This window comes from Sorex araneus, chromosome 1, assembly GCF_027595985.1.
Source record: "Sorex araneus isolate mSorAra2 chromosome 1, mSorAra2.pri, whole genome shotgun sequence".
In the NCBI taxonomy this organism is placed as follows: domain Eukaryota; kingdom Metazoa; phylum Chordata; class Mammalia; order Eulipotyphla; family Soricidae; genus Sorex; species Sorex araneus.
Genome location: NC_073302.1, coordinates 302,504,919 through 302,530,161, shown reverse-complemented (window position 1 = coordinate 302,530,161; position 25,243 = coordinate 302,504,919). Strand labels below are relative to the sequence as shown.

The window sequence follows — 25,243 nt, the reverse complement described above, 5'->3', positions numbered from 1 at the left end:
TGGAGACATTATTGGCACCCGCTCAAGCAAACTGAAGATCAATGGGATGACAAGTGATACAAATTATCTGTATCTATATCTATATCTATCTAGATATCACAAGACTGGAGCGATAACACAGTGGGTAGAGCATTTACCTTGCACACAGCCGATCCAGGTTTGATTCCTCCATCCCGCACGGCAGAGCCTGGCAAGCTATCTATGGCATATTCGATGTGCCAAAAACAGTAACAACAAATCTCGCAATGGAGATATTACTGGTGCCCGCTCAAGCAAAACAATGAACAATGGGACAACAGTGCTACAGTGCTACATATAAAGCACACAAGGCTCAATCTTTAACAACATGTAAGTGATCTCTCTTATAGAAGGGCTTAATGGCTCTGGGGTGAAATACAACAAGCTCTACACTCTGCCATCTAAGGATACTTTTAAAATATTAAAAATTTTTTTTATTGGATCACCATGTGAAAAGTTACAAAGCTTTCAGATTTAAGTCTCAGTTATACAATGCTCAAATACCCATCCCTTCACCAGTGCACATGTTCTACCACCAAGAACCCCAGTATACCCCCCCATCCCACCCCCACCCTCCGCCTGTGTGACTGATGATTTTCACTTTACTTTCTCTTTACTTTAATTACATTCAATATTTCAACAGAAAACTCACTATTATTATTTTGAATTTCCCCCCAACAATCAGACCTGCCAAAAAAGGCATCATTTGATAATTTGTTTTCCATTGCTGAGAATGAAGAGCCTAGGAGGTCATGCAGCCACAACAGCGGCCATGTGGTTTTTGATTTTTGGTATTTTAGTAATTAAGTCCAGAGAAATTTCTGCCAGAAGTCACATCACTGCCAGCTCATACCTCTGTTTAGTGGGCCTTCTAAAGCAGTCGCCACACTTCCGCCGGCCAAAGGAAAGGCCAAGAGAGAAAAACCTTTCCCCTTCTAGGGCAGCATGGGGCTGTAGCTTAGTTCACAGTCTAGAGGCATTTCTGCAAGAAGCCTCTGGGTGCCAAAAGTAGTTAGTAGGCCTCCGAGATCATAGGTGTTCAGGAACAGAGGAGCTATTCGTATGCATGTGGCTGCTCGGGGTCACATCTGGGCGGAGGGTGTAAGGATACTTTTTTGTAGCATTCTCAGTGGTTTTTCATAAAGAACAATATAAAATATATTATTTTGGTTCTGCTTTAGAGCAGGGATTGGGGTTCGGGATGGAAACATCTGAAATATGGTGGTGAGAAGGTGTCATGGTGGTGGGATTGGTGTTTGAATATTAAATGTAATGAAATATTATGAACTACTTTATAAAATTAAAAATTATATATATTTAAAAAAAAGAGAAGAGTGGAGGGGCCAGAAGACAGCAGGAGGGAGAGAGGAGATAACGTGCACATTGAAAGGCTCCGAGTTTCACCCCAGGACCTCCTTGCCTCCTCTCCCCCGATAATGCTGGCCGTGGCTCCTATTTAAAGTAAAATAGAAAATAAAATATGATGGTGGAACCTTTGAGGGGATTCCTAATTGGGGGCCAGGGCTTGCCAGGGAGACAGGATTGGCATTCCCAAACCTGACAGCCGCCACCTGTGTTATTTATTGGCCGGTGCTCTGGCCCGGAGCTTGACTCTGGGAGACTCAGATCATAATAGAAGCAGAGCGGCTGCTTGGGAAGTCTGGGAGGATGGTCAGCCACCAGGGCGGTGGATGCCTCGCCAAAGTGACAGCACTGCCAGGGTTTTCCTTGTGTGGTTTGTTTTTGAGCCACACCTGGTGGTTCCCAGGAGACCATGGAATGGAATCTGGAGTGTCCTCATGCAAAGCATGTGCTCTGGTCCTTATAGTATATTTTCTCAGCCTCTGATTATAAGATCTTATACACACATATAAATGGTAAGATTTTTCTAGCACTTTCAATCAACACTGCATAATTCCCTCTTGTCAGGGCATTTGGTACTCAATGGCAGGAGTTAGCTCTCCTAACAGCTGCATAGTATTCCATTGTGTAGATGTACCAAAGTTTCTTTAACCAGTCATCTGTTTTAGGGCACTTGGGTTGTTTCCATATTTTGGCTATTGTGGACAGTCAAACTGTATTGCTCTGGCCCCAGACCCTGGTTTCATCCCTGGCACTACATGGAGCCCACCCTGAGCACCACCAGAGGTCACAGAGCCAGGGATAGCCTTTGAACACAACCAGGTGTAGCCCCTATAGCCCCAAATCCTTATAATTAATAGCACAGCCCAAATGAACTGGAGCGTTAGCACAGCGGGTAGGGCATTTGCCTTGCATGCGGCCGACCCGGGTTCGATTCCTCCGCCCCTCTCGGAGAGCCTGGCAAGCTACTGAGAGTATCCCACCTGGATGGCAGAGGCTGGCAAGCTCCCCGTGGCATATTAGATATGCCAAAAACAGTAACAACAAGTCTCACAATGGAGACGTTACTGGTGCCCACTCGAGAAAATCCACAGGACAACAGTGCTACAGTATAGCCCAAACGCTCTTGCTTTATGCCATTGGCGTTACAAAAGCTTTGAAAGGAACAGGCTACTTCAGGATAGCAGGGGGAACCCGTGTGTGTGTGTGTGTGTGTGTGTGTGTGTGTGTGTGTAATAAAGCAAGTGCAGTGGAATGTTGTCAACTGGGGTGTCTGGCGAGACAGGTGAGTGTTCTCTGCCCCTGTGAGAACTGGGTTCTCACAAAAGCTTTGTGACTTTTCTCCAAGTGTGTACCTTCCTAAGGGGAGCAGGCAGCAACTCGAGGGAGCTGGAACAGCCAGGCGCTAACAACCAGGTGGGACAGGGGAGGCCTGAGAGTATCCTGAAGACCTGGTGCATCCCAGGATCCCAGGCCTCCACCCCGCACCAGGCCCAGCCATCTACGTCCTGCCAAACCCAGGCCGTGGCCCCAGAGGTCTCAGCACTGGGTGTCTCTGCCGGTGGTGCCACCCACTCTCATGCCCCGAGCCTTACCGTTGGGGTCACTGCATCCACATCCTTGCTTGAGTCTTTGTGTAATTGGGCAGGGCCAGGGGTGGAACCCAGCGTCTCACACATGCAAGCCAAGTGCTCCGCGGCCCCTGGTCCCGGTTCGAGTCTCTCCCCACTCCATCGGCACCATGGAGTGGAACTTAATTCCCAGTTTGCTGAGGGGAAACGGGCGGGAAGATTTGCTTCAGCAGGATTGAAGCCCATGCCGGTAGTCACCTTTCCCCGCCGAGGCAAACAGCAGATGCCCCCAGCAAGCATGGTCATGTCTGGTCTGGACAATATCCCTCCCAGCTCAACGCTTGCCACTGGGCAAGGTGGCAACCGCAGCTGCACCCTGGGGAGGACATTGGAACTATGGGAGGGGGGCGAGGAGAAGGCCCGGCCACAGCCGGACCAGTGCGTGCCACAGCCAAGCGGCAATCACCTGCACCATGCCAGAGAGCATCGTGGCCAAGGTGAGCCAGAAGTGTAAGCGCCACCCCAAAGAATGCGTGTTGGGAGCCCCTATGACAATGACAGCATGACCAAGGCAAGAGCAGAGGAGGAATGTGCCAACCCCCCAACTCCACCTCGAGACTCAGAGACCTAAGTGGCAGATGACCCACTGGTGAGCCTGCAAATCGGCTGAGTCCTGTGGATCCATGACACCTTGCCTTCCCCCTCTGCAAAGTCACCCAGAGCTGTTTGGTACAGACACAGGCTGGATAACGTTTAAAAACGAAAACAGTTTAAACCCAGTATCATTGTGGTCTGGGTCCCGGTGGGTGCGTCACGGAGGGGACTGGGACTCCCGGAGGGAGTAGGCGGCAGGGGGCTGGGGAACAGGGAGCGACCATTTCCCGGTGCTTGACGGAGTAGGGATTCCAACGCCACTTGCAAGGCTAGCGCCAGCCCTTGGCGGATCCACTTGTTCCAGCAGGAGGTGGGCCAGGGTGGAGCGTGGGGAGGAGCGACACGCGCAGCGCGCGCGGACGGAGCCTCCAAGTGTCGCCACGCGTCCCTCCGGCCCGCGGGGCTCCCCGGGGTCCCCCTGGCGCCACCTCCAACGCGCGCCCCGCCTCGGCCGCCTGCCACGTCCTACTCCCCGGGGTTCCCGCGCGGCCCAGCGCAGCCCAGGGGCTTCCCCGGCCCCGGCGCGAACCGCCCGCCTCCCGCCGCGTCTCCGCCCCTACCCGGGGCCGCCGGCGCCGAGGGAGGCGCGGGCGCAAACGCCGGAAAATGAGCGGTGCCCGGAGGGGGACCCCGAGCTGCAGGTAACGCGCGCGAAATTGGGGCTCGGGGAGTTCCGCATCTCTCGCCCCCCGGGTGTCCGCCCATCGCACCCCCAGAGGGGCCGGGGAAGGGGACGACCGCGGTGCAAGAAGTACGGGGGGGGGGGGGCGCGGTCCACGCCGGCCTGGCCAGGGGGGACCCTAACTCTCCCCTCTCTTCCAGCGACATCCTGGCGGCAGCTCCCGGCAGCAGCGGGCGCCAGCGGTGAGCGCGGGGGGGTTTCGGCGCGCCCGGAACGATGGAGAAGTTTCTGCAGATCGCGCCCCACTCTCTGGCCATCGTCCTGGGCCCGGCCGAGCGCCCTGCGGGGGACGCGTCGGGGTCCGCGCAGCCCGCGCCCCCCGCGCAGCCCCGGCAGCTGTCCCGGCACCACATCGGCTACGAGATCTTCGCCGACTTCAAGGCCGAGAACATGCAGCACTTCTGGAACAAGAGGGTCACGGCGGCGGTGGCCGAGACCTTCTTCCTGGGCTGGATCGACGAGCAGGTCCTGCTGATCCAGGGCAAGGAGGAGCATCTGCAGGCGCTGCGCGAGGGCTGGACGCGCCGGGCGTTGCGGCCACCCTCCGGCTTCCACATCCGCTGCCTCGGTGAGTCCAGTGCCGCCGCGGGCGCCCCGGGGTGGACAGTGGACACGGCCGCCCCGCTCCTAACTCGTGCAGGCCGGCCGTGGGAGGCGTCGAGCTCGGGGACCTGGCTGGCACCCACTCCGGGGGCTTTTCCCCTTTGCCCACCGGGCTCCCCCGCGGCCCGCGGGAGCCTCCCTGGCTGTGTGCCCCGGCGGGGCGGCGCTTGGATGTGGCCGCCAGGTAGGGGGCGCGCGCGGCGGCGGCGCCCGAGGCTCGCGGGACGCGGTGCAGGCGCTTTTCCACGCTCCGGAGACGCGGGCGTGGGTACCAGCAAGAGGGGTGCGCAGAGGGAGCTCCCCGTGCGCGGCCGGCTCAGGTGCGCACACCCCACGCCCTTCCCCCGCTCGCCTCCCCGCACCCTCGCACGCCTCCCGCACCCCACGCGCCTCCCCCCGGCCCCACGCCCTTCCCCCCGCGCACCCGCGCGCCTCTCGCACCCCGCGCGCCTCTCCGCACCCCCGCGCGTCTCCCGCACCCCCGCGCGTCTCCCGCAACCCCGCGCGTCTCCCCGCACCCCCGCTCGCCTACCCCCGACCCACGCCCTTCCCCCCGCGAGGCTCTCCGCACCCCCGCGCGCCTCCCTGCACCCCCGCGCACCTCCCCGCACCCCGCGCGCCTCTCCGCACCCCGCGCGCCTCCCCGCACCCTCGCGCACCTCTCCGCACCCCGCGCGTTTCCACTCACCCCGCACCCCCGCGCTCTTTCCCGCATCGCCGGGCGCCTCTCCGCACTCCCGCGCGTTTCCCCACACCCCGCGCGCCTCCCCGCACCCCGCGCGCCTCCTCGCACCCCCGCGCTCTTCCCTGCACCCCCACGCATGTCCACTCACTCCGCGCGCCTCTCCGCATCTCCGCGCGCCTCCCGCATCCCCGCCGCCCCTCACCGCTTCTGCCTCTGCAGACGCGTCGGGTCACTGCGGGCGACGGTGGAAGTTTACGTGCAGGTTAGTTCCCAGCCCGCTGATACGGTGTTTATCGTCCCTGTCCTGCGCGCGCTCTTCTGGGGGGACTTGTCGGCTTTGCAGTAGGAAAGAACCGCCGTGCAAGAGCCAAACGGGGGCGGCGAAGAACAGACAGTCGCCGCGCTCCCACGGCTGCTGGGCCAGCGGGTTCGTATTGCTTTATTTTCTTTGCAAATCCTTTCTGTAGCGTTTAGACCATCCATTTTAGTGGTTTACTTTTTTTTTTAATTTTGGGCACAGATTACGTCGTCAAGATCTGTATTTTATGGAAGGAGTGCAAGAATAAAGGGGCTTTTCTTTCCAGTGCCAGGGTTAAGGAATTCCTTGCGACATTGGGGAGGAGGTCAAAAGTTCAGACGTTGAAAGCCGCAGAAAGCCACTGTTTTTCCTTGCTCGGGGTTGCTAGGATCAGCTTCTACCTGGTTAGGCGTCAGCCTCAGTGCAGGTGGCAAACAGCAGTTTCACATGTGTCGCGTCTGCTTTGCACAGCAGAAATCTGTACAAAGCTTGTACTTAACTGAGTAGAATTGAGCTTGTGTCTCGGGTTTTGTAATCTGTGTTGAATTTCAAGAAGTGCCTTATTATTATTTTCCCCCCCTTTTCGCTTTAACAAAACCCTCCTCGAACTCCCTGTAATTAAGCAGCTTAGTTCAGGGGCCCAAGGTGAAGGTTCTGGCGCCGTGCTCTGCTCCGGGTGGAGGGAGAGGGTTTGTGGCCCTTTTCCTAGGCTGCCTACATTGCTCCTTTCTTAAAATTGACTTACCGTTAAAAACTGAATTCGATTTTCACTTTTTAGCTGGGAGTGTTTCAGTCCTAAGGAAAAGTAGTATAATGCAAAAACAATCGCTAATCTTTCTTTTGCCACACCAGGGCTTATTCCTGTCTCTGCACTCAGGAATGACTCCCAGAGGGACTCAGGGACCCGTGGGAGGCTGGGGATGAAGGGAAGCCCCCGACCCACAGTACTACCACTCCCGCCCATGCCAATCTAATTTCTCTGTCCCTGCTCACTCCCCTCCTACTGTTTTGAAACTCTTGATGTCATGTCAGTCTGTTGTGCTTTGTTAATAGGCTGCTGTGTGTCCCTTTCTGTCATCTCTTCAGAGTTTCTAAATTCATAAGATGTGATCTGTCATATTAACCAAAGACAATTATTTTGGTGATTTGAAAGATTCCAAATAACTGTTGATTGATGTTTGTGGTGAGCTGGCCAGGGAGCATGGTGGGTGCCACTGGCATCAGAGCCATCACCAGAAGTGTCATTGTAAGGAGAACCATCAGTGGAAGTATCATTGTAAGTAACATTGTCATAGGAAGTATCATCCTGAGGAGTACCATCATAGGAAGTACTATTGTACTGGCATAGGAAGTATCATCCTGAGGAGTACCATCATAGGGAGTATTGTTGTTGACAGTACCATCATAGGAAGTATCATTCTGAGGAGTACCATCATAGGGAGTATTGTTGTAGGTAGTACCATCATAGGAAGTATCATCCTGAGGAGTACCATCATAGGGAGTATTGTTGTAGGTAGTGCCATCATAGGAAGTATCATCCTGAGGAGTACCATCATAGGGAGTATTGTTGTAGGTAGTGCCATCATAGGAAGTATCATCCTGAGGAGTACCATCATAGGGAGTATTGTTGGTAGTACCATCAAAGGAAGTATCATCCTGAGGAGTACCATGATAGGAAGTATTGTTGTAGGTGGTATTATCATAAGAAGTGCCATTCTAAGGTACCTTCAGAGGAAGTATTGTCAGCCATCATAGAATGGTGGTGGCTATTACTAGCTGTGTGGTGCCAGGTGGGAGCTGGGGCACCAGGAGAAGACCCAGTTAAACCAGGAGCTGGCAAGAGTGCATCTCCAAGGAAGAATGCAGTAGACTGTTCAACCCATCTGTGGAAATACTCCACTTTACATGTGTAGGAAACAAGGCTCGGACTCGAGTTTTTGTTTTGGGGTCACACCAGGCATTGCTCAGGGCTTACTCTTACTATGTGCTCAGGAATCACTTGGGGCACCGAGAGGTGGTGCTCGGGGCACCCTGTGGGGATGGAGCCTGTTTGCATGGCAAGTGCCTTACCCACTCTACTATTGCTCCGGTCCCCAGACTTAGTTTTCTGCAACCTTCCAAGGGGGTATGGGCATGTGTGCAGGAAACTATGTTTTAAAACTGCTCTGAAGGATGAAAGAGAGAAAGAGAGAGAGAAAAATAGAGAAGAAAAGTGTCTGCCATAGAGGCAGGCTGGGGGAGGGGAGGTGGTGGGTGATGGGAGAGAACCTGGGGACACAGGTGCTGGGAAATATACACTGGTAGAGGGATGGGTGCTGGAACACTGCATGACTGAAACCTAATCACGAACAGCTTTGTAAGGGTCCCTCTCACAGGGCTTCAATGAAAAAAAAACTATTAAAAATAATAAAACTGCTCTGGGGCCGGAGCCTTAGTCTGGGGGTTAAATTGTCTTACACGTAAGCGACTCTGGTTCCATTCCTGGCACTGTGTGGCCCCCCAAGCACTGTCAGGAGTAATCCCTGAGTCTAGAACCAAGAGGAACCCCAGGGCACCCCAGGGGGGCTCCAGCCCCTGCTCCCTCCCACCCCCTAGTTGTGCTCTCTGTATTTAGTCACCTAAGTTGAGCCCCGCTGAGCCTTTGCCAGCGCTGTGGTGGTGACCAGGCACGAGAAGGCTTGGGCTGCCTGCTCAGTGCAGTGAGCTGCAGCGTGTAGAACACCCGGGGTCACTTTTACACACTTACCACCTCCTTTTTGGTGGCACTGGCTGTGGGCCACGCTCGGTGGTGCTCAGGGGCTGTTCCTGGCTCTGTGCTCCGGAGTGGCCCCTGGTGGAGCAGGGGGGGAGCATGTGATATGTCAGGGGTTTGAATGTGCCTGGCTACGGGCCTGCCAGGCAGGTGCTGACTACTGCTGTATTTCTCCCACCCCGTTCCTCTTCTGTCACAGCCTTAGGGTTAAGTTCAAACAGTGAAGGGGCACACTTTGAGTCATTATTTTCTAGTTGTCCATACCATTATTTTTATGAATCATATGTGTGTGTGTGTGTGTGTGTAGCATTGTAGCACTGTCGTCCCATTGCTCATCGATTTGCTCAAGCGGGCACCAGTAACGTTTCCATTGTGAGACTTGTTACCGTTTTTTGGCATATCGAATATGCCACGGGTAGCTTGCCAGGCTCTGCTGTGCGGGCCAGATATTCTTGGTAGCTTGTCGGGCTCTCTGAGAGGGATGGAGAAATCGAAGCCGGGTCAGCCGCGTGCAAAGCAAATGCCCTACCTCTTGTGCTATCGCTCCAGTCCTAAACACACACACACACACACACACACACACACACACACACATATTTGCCATCTTAAAGTAAAGTATTCCTGTGAAACTTTTCCTAAACACCCATATCATTTCCAGTTCCTTCTATGGACTTCACGAGGCCAAGTTTTTGGACCCCCCTTTCTGCGGGAAAGGCATTCAGGAGCTGAGTATATCAAGCCTACTTCCTCCCATCCTCCGTCAGCCCTACCTCCCTCCACCCTCTCTCCCTCCCTCTCTCCCTCCTCCCTCCCTACCTGCTTTCCTCTCTCCCTTCCTCTCCCATTCTCCCTCCCTCCAGTCCTGGCTCAGGATTTCAGGCCCATGCTTGTGGGTTCCGGGCTGACAGGAGGAACCGAGGGGGGTGGTGGTGGTGGTGGTGGTACTGATTGCTCAGGATTGCTTTCCTGGTTGATGCTGGGGGTGAATCTGCTAAATTTGTCGTTGTCACACACAGTCAACAACAGGATGTAATTTAGTTTTGTGCAATTTGGGACTCAATGAGTCATGGAGCTAGAGTTATTTCTTTGCTTCACCCCACTCGTGGAGACATTCGGGGACTTGTACCTTGGGTACATGCTCATCCATTTGCCTTTCTAGAAATCAGGACAGAACAAACATTTTCTTTTTGGTGCAGAGACCACACCTGGTGGTGCCCCGGGGCTGCTCGGGCACTGAAGAAACGCCCCTTTATCCTCTCATCCCAGATCCCTTTTCTGGACGACCCTGTCCAGAAAAGGACATGGGTTCAGATCCTGCCTTCTCAGCGTTTGAGATGATCAGTTAGCTCCTTTGTGTGGTCTTCTCTCGCTTTGAGTGGGTCTTTCCTGCTGGATGGTCATCCCTTTGAGGGGGCAGACCCCAAGCTCAAGTTTATCTGTCAAGTTCGATTCTCTGTGGATTGAGGCAGTATAGCTGAAGTCTCTAGAGGTGATGCTAATGGGCTGCCGGGCATGTGTACACACACACACATACACACATGTTTATATGTATGTGCGTATTTTGGGCATGTGTACACACACATACACATGTATGTGTGTATTTTGGCTTTTGGGCCATGTCATGCAATGCCCAGCAATTACTCCTCACTCCTGGCAGTGTTCAGGGGACCATGTGAGGTGCCGGGGATCGAAGCTGGGCTGGCCATGTGCAAGGCAAGCGCCTGACCAACTGTGCTATCTCTCTGGCTCCATGGCCCCATCCCAACTCTTGTGCACGCAGAGTTAAGTGAGGAGCTGTTAGTTATACAGGGTAGCTCCAGTGCCTTTGCTGGCCAGTGTAAGCAAACTAAAGCCAAGTCAACTGGATTTTTCTTGAATCTAAAAAAATGAAACAGAAGAATAATGAATCGCTTATGGCTAATGTAAACTAAATGCAAGAGCAACTACTATAGCAGTCGAATAACAATTTTTTTTTCCTCAAATAAGGCCAACATTTACCACTATGAACAATGAAGTAATTTCTTTCCTTCCTTGATTTTTCTATTTTCAGGCAATACCCCGTCTTCTTTTAGATTTGGGAGCTTCTTGATGGGATTGTATTGCTCAAATGAAACTTGAATGATTTGATGTATTTAATGCATCTTAAAATTAGGGAAAAAAAAACCCCACAGGCAATGCTGGTCAAGATAAGCTCAAGTTTACCCCCTAAAACATTGTCAGTATTGAAATGGGAAAAGAAAAACTTTTCCAAATTGAAAACAAGAGTTTTTTTTTTAATTTTAAATTTAATTTTAAATGTATTTTTTGGCTTCTGGGCCACTCCTGGCAATGCTCAGGGCTTGTTCTTGGCTCTGCACTCGGGGGTGCTGGGGATCACACCCAGCTCGGCTGTGTGCAAGGCAAGCGCCCTCCCCTCTGTGCTTCTCAACTCCCGTGCATGCAGAATTAAACATTATCACTCCAGTCCTGCAAACAAGAGTTTTTAAAGCTTCTTTGGAAGATGTCTCATTATGCCATTTACTTATTTCACAGATGGCTGTGCTCTAGCTCAGCAGTTAGGGTGTTTGCCTTGCATGTGACTGACCCAGGTTCAATTCCTTTGCTCCTCTCGGAGAGCCTGGCAAGCTACCGAGAGTATTCCGCCCCTGCCCGCATGGCAGAGCCTGGAAAGCTCCCTGTGGTATATGCGATCGCCAAAAACAGTAACAACAAGTCTCACAATGGAGACGTGACTGGTGCCCGCTCAAGCAAGTTGAAGAGCAACGAGATGACAGTGATACAGTGATATTTCACAGAGTCTGAGATTGTTTTTCTGCCTTTTTAAGAACTATACCTAAGAGCTTAGTCCAAAATAGAAGTCAATGTAGGAAGTTGTTCGCTTCATGGTGGTTTTGTTTTGGGGGCTGTGGATCAAATCTCAGGCCTCCTACATGGCAGTATTCTGCTACTGATCTCCCCGCCCAGAATCAGCACAAACCTCTCTTATATACACCACAATGGGGGTCTAAGGCCACTGTGAGAGGCATTTGGGACCCTCTGTAAACTACATCTTTGTTTTTAAAATACAGTATTAATGTTTTGACTATCAGTAGGGGTTATACTTGGGTCACAAGACAAAGGGGATTTGATCTTTTCAGGTTTTCCTTAGTAAGAGATGATGTTACTCTGAATATAAAGAGTTAAGGCAGAGAAAGTTGAAAGTTTAATTAAAAACAATTCCTTTTTAAAGGAATCTCCTTTTATTTTTGAGAGGGAAGGCAAATTAACGCTGGTCAGTTTTTGGTTTTGAGCCACACCCAGCGATGCTCAAGGATTATTTCTGGCGGTGCTCAAGGGTTGTATTAGGAGTGCCAGGGATCGAACCTGGGTCAGTTGCATGCAAGGCCAGCACCCTACAAGCTGTATTCCTTCAGCCCCTAAATGCTGCTTCTTTTAAGAAATCATTTCTAGCCAGGAGTAAACCCTGTGAACCCCACTGCCAAACTAAACTGAAACAAATGAACAAGAAACCCTAACCAAATTATGTGTCCAAGAGGCATGGCCTTAGCTGATGACACCAAAGGTGACCTCTAGTGAGGCGTCCCGGGGAGTAAAGACCACGGAACACACCTGAGCAGCACTGCTTTGGAGAGCCAGCCTGGGGTTAAGATGGAAACAAAACAAAGCATGTTAGATGCCAGACGCTAATTAGACTCCAGTTAAAAAGGGGAAGATCCCTGGGATGATCAGGAGGAACCGCAGGGAAATTGGTCTCCTTAGCTCTCATGGAGAGGAAGAGAAAATGGGTCAAGGCTGAGTCGTCCAGGAAAGGGGAAACTGTTTTCTGGAGCTGCAGAGGAAAGGGTGAGCCATGGGTGCAGAGACTGGGGGCAGCAGGAGGGGACACAGACCCCCTTGCAGCTGGTCTCTGTGCGGGTCATCCTGAGCCCTGCAGACCAGCAGACACCAGGCTGAGGAGCGTTGGGGGAGGGGAGGGCAGGGGAGGCTCTAAAATGAGATGCTTGGTGGTTGGAGCCGGCCTCAAGGGCTGGGGAGGGGGCAGCTGGGATAGAGAAGGGCCCGCCGTGACAAAGGTAGTTGAAATGGTCACTCTGGATTGGAACTGCGTGCTGAAAACAGGTAAAGGGACAAACGTGGTCGCCTCTCAGTACCCGCCTTGCAACCCATAATGTCCCAAGGGGAGTGGGGTAGGAGAGACAAAGGCAGAGGGGGAAAGAGAGAGAGAGAGAGAGAGAGAGAGAGAGAGAGAGAGAGAGAGAGAGAGAGAGAGAGAGAGAGAGAGAGACAGACAGACAGACAGACGGACGGACGGACAGATAGACAGGCAGAGAGACAGAGAAGAGACAGAGAGAGACAGAGACAGAGACAGGGCAGACAGACAGACAAGACAGACAGACAGAGACAGAGAGACGTAAACCGAGAGAGCGACAGACAGAAAGATGGAGAGACAGAGAAAGAGGGAGGGAGGGAGATAGACAGAGACAGAGAGACAGAGAGAGAGGGAGAGACAGAGACAGACAAAGATAGAGACAGAGAAAGACAGAGAAAGAGGGAAGGAGAAGTTGGGAGGGAGAGAGAAGAGAGAGACAGAGAGAGAGAGTACCTGTCAGAGGCAGACGGGGTGGGGGGAGTGGCAGGAGGGAAACAGGGGACACTGGTGGTGGGAAATGTGCACTAGTGAAGGGATGGGTGTTGGAACACTGTATAACTGAAACTCCACCACAACCAGCTCTGTAACTGTGTATCTCATGGTGATGCAATAAAATGAATAGATAGATAAATAAATAACAAAAATGAGACCCGTTGTCTCTGCAGACCCCCGAGAGGAGATGCTCAGCACGCCTGGGTCTGTGTATGTGAGCGTGTGTGGCGTGATCAGAATGTTTGCTTCCCTGACTGGCTGCTGCGGTACCCAGCGTCAGGGGTGGAACTCTTCATGTCTTCCACTAGCCGTGCCCCCGGCACAGTCTGCAGGTGACAGATAATTTTGTTCTTGTTTTGTTTTGGTTTTGGACCCCACCCAGTGGTGCTCAGGGCTGACTCCTGGCTCTGGGCTCAGGGCTGACTCCCAACTTGTGCTTAGGGCTGACTCCCAGCTCTGTGCTCAGGAATGACTCCTGACCAGGATCTCTGTGTTCAAATTTTTATTTCATTTTTTTTTTGCTTTTTGGGTCACACCTGGCAATGCACAGGGGTTACTCCTGGCTCTGCACTCAGGAACTACCCCTGGCGGTGCTCAGGGGACCATATGGGATGCTGGGAATTGAACCCGGGTTGGCTGTGTGCAAAGCAAATGCCCTCCCTGCTGTGCTACCTCTCCAGCCCCCGGATCTTTGTGTTCAAGGCCAGCTCCCTCCCTGCTGCTCTATCGCTCCGGATCCCAACTGATAATTTCATGCTCACATTACAGGCAGATTTGGGAAGGTCCTACCCAGGGAATCAGTTGCATTATATATATAGTTAATGGATTAATTATTTAAAAATTAATTTGTTAGGGGCATCATGGGCAGTTTTTGGCCATCCGGGCCTTGGGTTCAGCATAGGGCCAGAGCAAGTGGTGCTGATAAAACCCAGAAGTGCTGGGGATCTCCTGTCCAGCAGCGACGGGGGGCTCCCAGGGCTGCTCAGGGGACCATGTGGTGTCAGGAACTGGCCCCGTGTGGGACACGCGTTGGACACATGAGATTGCCTAGTCCCTATACTATCTCCCGGCCCCATCTTATCTCCCGGTCCCATCTTCATTCATGTGTTTTTTCAGGGGGAGGATTTGGCTCACACCTCCCAGTGTTCAGGTGCTGCTCCTGGACCAGTGCTCAGAGGGTCCCTCCCAGCCATGCTTGGGAAGCCATAGGAGGTGCCAGGGATCAACCAGGATTTCCGGCATGCAAGGAAAAAAAGTTTGCAATTGAGATTTTCATGACTGAGGCTAAATGACACCACTCAACATTTCTAAATATACACATGATGGAACTGAAGAGAGGGCACAGGAATATGGCACTTGCCTTGCATGCCGGAAATCCTGGTTGATCCTTGGCCCCTCTTATGGCTCCCCAAGGATGGCTGAGAGGGACCCTCTGAGCACTGATCCAGGAGCAGCACCTGAGCACTGGGAAGTGTGAGCCAAATCCTCCCCCTGAAAAACACGTGAATGAAGATGGGGCTAAGAGTATAGTGGCTAGGCAATCTCATGTGTCCAACGTGTGTCTCACACAGGCCAGTTCCTGACATTGCATGGTCCCCTGAGCAGCCCTGGGAGCCCCCCGTCCTCCTCTGTCTCTACTCTGCAAAGTTCACTTCTTGTCTACCCATGAAATGGAATAGCAGGGGAACACACTAACACATTACCAGAAGTCACAAGAATTGTGAAAGTTTTTTTTTTCTTTTTAGGTCGTACCCAGAGATGCACAGGGGTTACTCCTGGCTCTGCACTCAGGAATTACCCTGGCGCTGCTCAGGGGACCATATGGGATGCTGGGAATCGAACCCGGGTCAGCCGCATGCAAGGCAAACACCCTCCCTGCTGTGCTATTGCTCCAGTCCCAAGAATTGTGAAAGTTTTATATTAGTTTGAAAAGACCAAACACATTTTAGGGTGGGGGGTTGGGTCATACCTGGAGGTGCTCAGGGGGTACTCCTGGCTCAGTGCTCAAGAGTTGTTCCTGATGGTGCCAGGGGACCTGTTTGTGCTGGGATCAGCTGCAGGCCAGGCAAGTGCCTTAACTGCTGGACTGTCTCCGGGGACTTGCCTTTAGTGGACAAGTACAAAGATCTTTGTTAAGGTACAAAGATTTTTGATAAAGACATTCCCAGGGGACTGGAGCGATAGCACAGCAGGCAGGGCGTTTGCATTGTACGCGGCTGATCCGGGTTCAATTCCCAGCATCCCATAGGGTCCCCCAGCACTGCCAGGAGTAATTCTTGAGTGCAGAACCAGGTGTAACCCCTGTGCATCACCGGGTGTGACCCAAAAAGCAAAAAAATTAAAAAAAAAGACATTCTCAGGAGAACCAGCTATTTCCTATCTTTGGAGGGAAGAGAGAGGAATTTCCACGTTGGGGCCTTTGGTCTTCTCTGGAGAGAGATTGACCCGAGTGGGTCGAAGCTGTCAGTCCTGCCCACAGGCAGGGGAGCTGGGTGGAGGGCGTCAGTCATACCAGAAGGTTCTCTTTCCTCAGGGGAGGGAGCACTGCTCACAGAAGAGATGTCAGCCTGCTTAGATGCTCATGGACTGAGTCAAAGGGGAGCAAAACTCCAACTCTCGTGAAGCTGAATCAGAAAATGTGGGTTTTGGTTTTCCGAGGAAAGTGCCCGTGAATCTGTGGGGAGATCTCAATCTTTTTAACTGGGTGGCTAACCGCGCCTCATAGAGGCTGCCAACCCCCCCCCCCACCCCCCCCCCGCTGATGCTGCCTAAGTCTTTGCAAATCACAAGTTTGTAGACCTGGGAACCCTGATTTCAGGGTCCTCCTTCTGAGGCGTTAGGGGAGGGGAGGCGGCTACCCAGATTTGTAAATAAAATACGCCAGAGCCATAGTTGGGCAAGTCCTGGGAAAAAGACAGATTTCTGTTTTTCCTTTCTTCTCATTTATCTTTTGTTTCTGAGCCCACACCTGGCAGAGCTCAGAGCTTACTCATAGCTCTGTGCTTAGGAATCGTTTGTGGTGGTGCCAGGGGACCAGTGGGGAAGCTGGGGGTTGAAACTGGGTTTGGTGAGTGCAAGGCAAGTGCCCTACCCATTGTACCATCTCTCTGGCCCTCGTTTCTTTGCATCATTCGGAGAAAAGCCTGTTTGGGAGAAAAGTACGGAAACCCAGAATACACATAAATTGAGATTTCAGCATTTCAAAGCATATAGACCAATTGACAGCTAGTATAGTTAATTAAAAGGAAATTCAAAGTCTCCCCCCCCCCGCCGCCCCTTGTTTTTTGAAAGTAGAAAAGTTTATTGGTAAGTGGAAGAGAGAGAGGAGAAAGTACTCGCCGTGTGGGAGGAAGTTCAGTAGGACTAAGTTCAGTACCCCTTTGTTTTGGGAAGCCAATGCTGTCCTTCAGATGGCCTGTCCTTTCTGAGGTTGCATCACTGCCCGTGTGTGTGTGTGTGTGGGGGGGGTGTGCTCCCACAATGCACCGGGAACAGTAGGACATTCATTAGACCTTTGTCACAGTGGTTTGGAGATTGAGCTGAAAGGAAATGAGCGAAAGGGGCCAGGCTGTTTGCGGGTCTCCGGGGAGAGCTGCGTATTTGCGTCGAAACAGCACTCTGCAGCTACCGCCGTTTCTTTCGTTTTTCACGCATGCGCTAGGATGACCCTTGCTCTTCACCTCTGGGGTTGTCACACCGCGATCCTGGCTACTAGCGTCCCCCCACACTCTGGAGAAATACTAAGGGGTGAGGGAAACACAGTCCTATTTCAAAGTTACTCAACGCGTTTTCTTTGAAAATATTTAATATTCTCTGGGGAGAGCTGATTTTTATATTGACCTCCAGTGGGCAGTTCGTTTCTTTACTGAAAGTTGCAGTGGAAAGCAGGAGGCAGGTAGGAGGTGCCTTCTGCATCTGATTCATCACCTGTAGCACCGTGGCTGCTCCCCAAATACCCTCCCCTACATGCTGTATAATTCCCGAGTGCAAACCGTACCCAGAAAGTGGCGAGGCTATGCGCTTCAAGAGGGCCAGAGATTGTTCTAGAATGTTCTTGAAGAGAGATTGGCCTTACAGCGGAGATTGGCACTGGTCGAGGATGTGGGTGACAGCGTGACGAGTATTGGAACAGACAAAAAATCCCATCGACAGTATGGCGAAACTGATGCTGCTTCGTTCCCGTGACGGGAAGTCTTGAGCCAGGCCCTGGCCTCCTGCTCTGATGACCGAGGATCAGCTTCCTTTGATTTTCTGGGTCCGGTAGCTCATCATCTCCTGTCCTATCGTTTACCCTTTACCCCCCCCCCCCACCCCGTTATTGGGTGTCGGGGGTGGACCCGGGTCCCCACCTGCCCCTCAGAAAGGCTGTGTGAGCATAGAGCCTTTATCTACTAGCCAGCAAGGGGGTGGACCAAACGACTCCGGATGGACTTGAGCTGACCATGCCTTCGACTGGGGGAGTAAACAAAGTCAGACACTTTCCCAGCCATTTCTGCTGGCTGTTTTCAATTGTTGTTTGAGCCTGGGCCAGGCCGGGGTTCTAGGGTGACCCCCCCCACACCTGGTTTCCCCGTGGGCTGATGCAGTGTCGGAAGCAGGCGCTGGGCAGGACCTGTCTGCCTCCCGTGGGGGTGTGTGAGGGGCTCCGAGGAATCCCAACACAGCGAGATGAAAAGGAAAATGAAGCCGGGGAATCTTTTTCTTGTTCCCCGCCCTGCTTGGCTCCTGGGCGCCGCTCTCCCTGCTAATCCCGTGGAGCGGAACGGGGGCGCCTTTGAATCAGAGGCTGGAGCGGCGCCCCTGGCCGGGCGCCCACGGGGAACCATATGGCGGAATGCAGATAATGGCTTCATTTTCCTCTCGCCCTAATGGGGGGTGGGGGGAGGAACCTGCACCGGCAGCTTCCCGGGGTGGGGGGGAGAATGGAGAGAGGCTTTAGAACGTGGCGATCCTCTCTCCCTGCACCCCCTCTTCTGAGGAGAAGTGACGGGCACCTTGACTTTGCCAAGAAGGTCACCGCCTCATGCACTCCTGAGATCTGTGCTCTGAGGCCCCTGGGCGGGCCTGAGGCAGGTCCCTGAGAGTTGGGGTGTTGGCAGGGCCTCCCCCTCACACCCTGCTCCACCTCATTCCACAGGTCCTAAGGTTCCTCTCAGGCCTGTGTCCTGTGTCCAGCTGCCCTCCCACACTGGCCAAAACTCCCCCTCCCCCCCCAACGCCTTGTCCCCGTCAGACTTTGCCCCACATGGGCTCAGGGACGGGGAAGGGGTGGAACAGGGAGGTCTCCGGAGGGCTTGGTCACAGGACAGACATGCCGACAGGATCTGAGGATTCACCTCTTCCGCTGTCACCCCCCTCACCCGCCACCCTCACTCCACAGGGAACTGGATGCATTTGGGGCGCTCACTTATCCCAGAACAGTAGCCCGACCCCTCACCAGACCCTTGTGTTGTCTCCTCAGATGGTCCTGGGTTTTCCTCCAGACCCCGGTGATGGTGTCCTTGCTACCTCACTCGCGGCTGAAACGCTTCCGACACTGACCTGTGAGGCTCAACCCCTATCTGAACCCCACCACAAGGGCCTGGATGGGGTCTGTCCACTCCGAGAGGGAAGGCCCCACAGGGCCCCAGAAGGAGCTGGAATCCTGCCATGGATTCTACCTCAGTTGCTGTGTTTCACTCTGAGGCAGCCTCCACAGAGTGTTGTTCTCTGTGTCCTCACAGGGATGCGGGCGGCAGCTTCTCACCTCCCCATTTCAAGGAGTCGGGATGGGAAGGAGATTTTCTGATGTCAGATGTATAGAGGGTGACCGTGCCGGGTCGCCTGTCCAGGACCCCGCTCTCCTAAGAGACCTCTCGAGGGTGTTTCTCCTCACAGACTGACCTGTGTGGCCGGAGCCTGCCCGGCCTGAGCCCATCCGATACTTCAGAGTATCTTCAGCCCGGCTCTTCCTTCACTGTTGCCCTCATCATCATCTAAGAATCCTCTCTTCCTATGTCCGTCTTCAGGAGACTGACTCTCTGAGGCAAAGTGGACCCGTAGAGGCCTCTCTAGTTGTCTAGAATGCTCCAGAATGTTTTCAAAGACCTGGGAAATGAATGACGATGGGAGCCTGCTACTCAGGTCTTGATTCCCGGGCCCTGCCCACTCCATATAGACAGATCCTGTCCAGCCCCGGTGGTGGGGTTCGGGTGGGGGCTGAGCCTTGTGGGCCAGTTGTTGGAAGCGTTTGACCCTCACATGATGGCAACAAGGCCGTCATCTGACAACACTCTGTGAACTCTAACTTTTTTTTTATTTTGAATTTTATTTTGGACTGGAGCGATAGCACAGCGGGTTTGCCTTGCATGCGACCGACCCAGGTTCGATTCCTCCGTCCCTCTCAGAGGGCCCACATGCTACCGAGAGTATCCTGCCTGCATGGCAGAGCCTGGAAAGCTCCCTGTGGCGTATTCGATATGCCAAAAATAGTAACAACAAGTCTCACAATGGAGATGTTACTGGTGCCCACTCGAGCAAATCGATGAGCAACGGGATGACAGTGCTATAGTGAATTTTATTTAAAATGTATTTTTTTTTATTGAGAGAAGGTTGACATGATATTAAAGTCATTATTTTGTAGTTGCAGAGCGCTACACCATTTCCTATATTCTTTGAGCACTTAAGTAAAAAAGAGAGAGGGGTGCCAGAGTGCTATAACAGAGGGGAGAAAATTTGCCTTGCATGCAGCTGACCCGGGTTTGGTTCTGGACACCCCATAGAGTCCCCCAAAGCCTACAAGGAGTGATTCTCTGAGTGCAGGGCCAAGAGTAAGCCCTGAGCACTGCTGGGCGTGGCCCCCAAGCCAAAAGTAAATAAATGAAGTTCTGAAAAAAGAAGAGAGAAGAAGAAGAAGACCACGGAGAAAGTCCTGAGCTCAGGCACTACCTTGCTTGCAGCCAACCCCCGGTGACCCCGGGCCCTCATGGTTCCCCGGGCGTCTGTCCAGTCTGAGAGGATCAACCTCAGTTGGCTGAGTCTGAGGGCATTTTTTTTCAGTACTTCTGGTGCTTCTGTGGTCATGGACACGTGGCGGGCTCAGGTTGAGAATGTAACATACAGCTGTCCCTCCTGCTCCTGGACTCCACGCCGGGTGGCAGATCCTGTGTGTCTACAACCTCCGGAAGTGGTGGCACTGAAGAGGCCGCCTCCCCAGGCTGCCCACCTCAGAAACTTGCTCTTCACTGGGCACCTTGCTTTCTTGTTTTTTTCTTTTTGGGTCACACCCAGCGATGCTCAGGGGTTACTCCTGGCTTTGCACTCAGGGATTACTCCTGGCGGTGCTTGGGGGACCAAATGGGGTGCTGGGAATTGAACCTGGGTCAGCTGCGTGCAAGGCAAATGCCCTACTGTGCTATCAATCCAGTCCCATGGGCACCTCGCTCTCTCTACCAGTGTGTAAACACTTTTCACATCTTCTGGGTTCAGATCTGGGTGGGAACCTAGTAGAGCCTGTTTTGAATAATGATTTTAAAAATACTGTCTGGAAACATGCGCTTATTAAAGTTTAACTGAGCATGTATGCATCCGGGGCTGCATTTGGCTAGCCCCAGGTGGGAATGGTCAAAGATTCATTCCAGGAGCTGTCAGCTGGTGTGGGCTGGCCGAGGTGAATGCCAGGGGACTGGCTCACTCTGTTCCCCATGTTATGAGCTTTGTGTGTGTGTGGGGGGGTGATGGATGAGTCGTGGTCTCAACAGAGATAGGGAATGTGGAGAAAACAGAGAGCCAGCCCAAGGAAGGCTCAGGTAAGGCTAGGGTACGTAACTAGAGCCCAAATCTAACTCTGTGCTCTTTATTCCGCATGTATTTTCTGCATTCCATTCTTCATGTCTATCCTGTCCTTTGATTTTTTTCTTCTTTTCAGTGAATAGTCTGATGTTGTTTTTCTCCCCTTTAGAACATTGTTAGCAATTTGGGCCATTCTTAGCTGTGGCATTGCTCTGTGCAGAGTAAATAAACGTGGTGGGGACAAATCCACTCATTTCAGTGGCTTAATCCCAGCGATGACAGATTTTCCTCTTTAAAGATGCTTTTATTGTTCGGTCTGGGTCTAATCTGCTGGAAAATGTCTTGCCAAATGAGCAAACCTTTCGAGAACAGAAAAAAATGAAATCCTGTGAGTCCCTTCTGTTTGCTTTGAAACCCTTCCTCCCTTTGATGGGAGAACCTTGGCTACTTCAAAGTAAAGTCTTGTGATTTACCTCGAGTTTGAATTTTGTTCTCGGTGTAACAAGTATTACACTTTAAGGCTGTGAAGTTTCACTTCTGGGACCTGGAGCTGGGGATAGAGGCGTTTTCGTGGGTAGGTTTCAGTTGGAACAGGCATGAGAAAGCAGCCACTGCGCTTTGGTGCCAGCCGGGAGGTTAGACGAGCAATTTGCTTATTTCAGCGGGTTTGTAATAGCATTTCTAAAGCTAATTTCACCCACAGACATTTTGCCAACCAGCATTAAGAAATGAGACTTTAGGGGGGCCGAGGGGCTAGCACAGAGGGTAGGGAGTTTGCCTTGCGTGCGTCTGACCTGGGTTCAACCCTTGCCATCCCATATGGTCCCTTGAGCTCCACCAGGAGAGAACCCTAAGGGCAGAGGCAGAAAGAGGCCCCGAGCACTCCTGGGTATAGCCCCCAAAGCAATCAACCAACCACACAGAAACCCCAAACCAAACAAAACAAGAAACGAGATTTGAGGAATAAATTGGTTCTTTTCCTTTCCAAAGAGGTCATTGATATTCTCACCTCCCCTCTTAAAAAAATTTTTTTTTAAGTCTATTATTTTCTTTGGAGGAATGACTTTTGCCTTTGTGTCTGAATAGTTTTTTGTACTCCTTAGCACAGTGATAGGGCGTTTGCCTTGCACGCAGCCGACTCGGGTTCGATTCCTCTGCCCTTCTCGGAAAGCCCAGCAAGCTACCGAGAGTATCCCACATGGTAGAGCCTGCCAAGCTACCCGTGGTGTATTTGATATGCCAAAAACAGTAACAACAAGACTCACAATGGAGATGTTATTGGTGCCTGCTCGAGCAAACCAATGAGCAACGGGATGACAGTGACAGTGACAGTGACTCCTTACAAGATATTGACAAAACTGAATCATGAGTGCATTGGGGTTCTGTGGAGACATTTAGTGCTATGTTTTGAAGTTTAACCTTAGACACACAAGTGAAATATTCAAACTATTCCTCTCTACTCAGGATCTCTTGGAACTGTGGCTAGACTGTGAGTTGGACCAGAAGCGAGAGAAAAGAAGACTGTGAGGGCTGGGGAGCCGGGAGGGGGGATCGGGTCTATGTCTTGCTTGGACCCCAGCGTGGTTCAGTGAGCTGCCCCTGGTGACCCCTCACCCTTAGGATTTTCAGGGGTGGATCTGGAGACCCCCAAGAACCACTGGAGTGTCCCTGGTGGTTTCCAACACCGCAGAGCTGAGCATCAACACAGCCATGGATCCTTGTATTGAATTGCTGGTTGGGGGTGACCAGGAAACGTCAGGAGGATCCCTGATGCTGTGCTTGTGAGACTCCCCCCACCAAAAAACAATGGGGGAAGAAGAAAGAGAAACAAATGAAAGAAGCATGAGTTCGTTCCTTTCTGTTAGACTCTTTTCTCCACCACTGCTGTAGGACCTTCCTTCCTCCTCATTCAAGACCATCCCAACCTCGAGTCCACTGCCTGGAAACTTGGAACTGGCTTGGACCTCTCTGTGAGCTAGAAGCTGGTGTGTGGCACCTCATTTCCATGTGGGTTTCTCTGTTGCTACTAAGCTGGAAGTCATTAAGGTCTAAATACCAGTTTGCACAGACCGCTTCCCGCTGGGCTGCCAGAGCAAGCCTCTTGGGGTCCAGCATCTTCCCGGAGTTTGCAGGTGGATGAGTCCGTCGATTCCCTGGAATTTGGGGATTCTGTGACGTACAACTAAGAAGATCCAGCACGTAATTGGATCTGCTTGTGGAGGACTCTCGAAAGCGATTAGCTTCTTCTTTCCTGCTGGAGTCTTCGTACCGCTCACTTTCTGAACAGAACTTCTCTGTCACCTTTGGTTCAGAGTTAAAAGAACTTTCTAAGACTTAGAAGGCATTTGAAAAATGCATGGTTCGATGATGAAGAATCTGTGTTTTTTTTTTTTTTAAAAACGGTTTCCTGGGCTGGAGAGATAGTACAGCAGGCAGAGTGCTTGCTTTGCATGGGGTCAAACTGGGTTTATTCCCTGGCACGCCAGAAGTGCCCGGATCTCGAACCCACCAGGAAAGGCTCCTTAGTGAAGAAACAGGAGTAAGCCCTGAGCACCACGGGATGTGACCCCAAACCAAATAATTAAACAAAATAAAAATGGCTTCCTTGTTGGAAACGAGGCAGATAGAGGAGGCGAAGGTCCATCCCATCCCATCACCCCCTTTCTGGGCCCAGGGGTGTCTGCTCTGGACCTAGGCCTCAGCTAACTTCCTGACCAGGGTGCAGGTGGGCGTGGCCGAGCCTGTTCTTCCTGCAGTGTCTGTGCGGCCATGGGTGATGGGCTGCTATTTCCGGTGTCTGGGTAAGAAGAATGAATCTCATCTCCATGCCTCGTAAGCGGGGTCACCTGTTACATGCTTTTCATCTATTGATTTATTAATTTTTAATCTTTTTCTCTTTTTGGATCACACCCGGCGATGCACAGGGGTTCCTCCTGGCTCTGCACTCAGGAATTACTCCTGGTGGTGCTCAGGGGACCATAAGGGATGCTGGGAATCGGTAGGGCATTTGCCTTGCACACAGCTGACCCAGGTTCGATTCACAGCATCCCATATGGTCCCCCGAACACCGCCAGGAGTAATTCCTGAGTACAAAGCCAGGAGGAACCCCTGTGCATTGCTGGGTGTGACCCAAAAAGCAAAATAAAATAAAACAAAATAAAGTGGCTAAAAAAAAAGTATCTCTTGCCCACTTTTAACCCTCAGATCTTGTCCAGCGTGATCATTCCCGGCTATTATTGTCATAAAGGTCTCTTCTCTATCTTACCTACCCTCAGCCCCACACACCTTTTTTTTTTTTGCTTTTTTGCAAGGCAAACGTCCTACCCGCTGTGCTATCGCTCCAGCCCCTCCCCCCCACATTTTAATCACAACATTTTAATCACAAGCTTTTAAAATGGAATTTTATGACTCTGTGTTTGGGAGGGGGGTGCTGGGGATGGAACCCAGGGCTTCACACGTGCTAAACAAGTGCTGCATTGCTGAGACACATGCCTAGCCATTTGAGTGGTTTGATTCTGGGCCACACCTGGCCGTGCTCCAGGCTCCAGCCCTCTGAGTCATCCACCCACCCCCCTTCTGATGCGCTTTTATGCCGACTTGCACTGTCACTGTCACTGTCATCCTGTTGCTCATCGATTTGTTCGAGCGGGCACCAGTAACATCTCTCATTGAGAGACTTATACACTCTAGAAATTGATTTCATTTTGTTTCTGTTTATTTACCACTTCGGGATCCATAGATGGTGGGGCCCAGGGCTCACCCCTGGCTCTGTGTTCAGGGAATCACTCCTCGTGGCATTTGGGGAATTCTCTGGGGTGTCAGGGATGGAGCCCTGGTCTGCCACATACCAACCAAGCACCTGACCCACTGGACCATCTATTTTTTTTTTTTTTGTCTCCAGATGCTAGAAAATAGAATGTCATGTTTTGGCGGTGATGAAAAGGGCTGGGGAGAGAAATTAGTGGGCTGGACTCAAGTTTGTGCATGCAGGAGATCTGGGTTCCAGCCCCCCGGGCACCACTGTGCGTGGCCCCAGACAAAAGGAGGGCAACCTGCTCATTGGCCGCAGGCGAGCCGGGGTGGCGTGCCAGAGGCTCTGAGGGCCTTTGAGGGGCTGTCGCTTTGTTGAGTCTTACGTTCCGGCGCAGTGGTGTGGAGGGGAGAATCAGTGGCTGGGTGCGGTTTCGAGTGTGGTGGGGAGGACGG

General features: G+C 52.2%; 1 protein-coding gene across 3 annotated transcripts in view; it reads left to right on the top strand.

The window, feature by feature from the left end:
* Positions 1-613: 613 nt before the first annotated feature.
* Positions 614-25,243, top strand: part of STOX2 (storkhead box 2) — a 209,822-nt gene continuing 185,192 nt past the window's right edge. For 2 of the 3 annotated variants that reach the window (XM_055131531.1, XM_055131585.1), the window contains exon 1: positions 614-4,855. In XM_055131531.1, coding sequence (XP_054987506.1) covers positions 4,504-4,855 — 352 coding nt within the window. In that variant the 5' untranslated portion in view covers positions 614-4,503. The remainder of the gene's footprint in view (positions 4,856-25,243) is intronic. The other variant, XM_055131410.1, reaches the window with a different exon arrangement.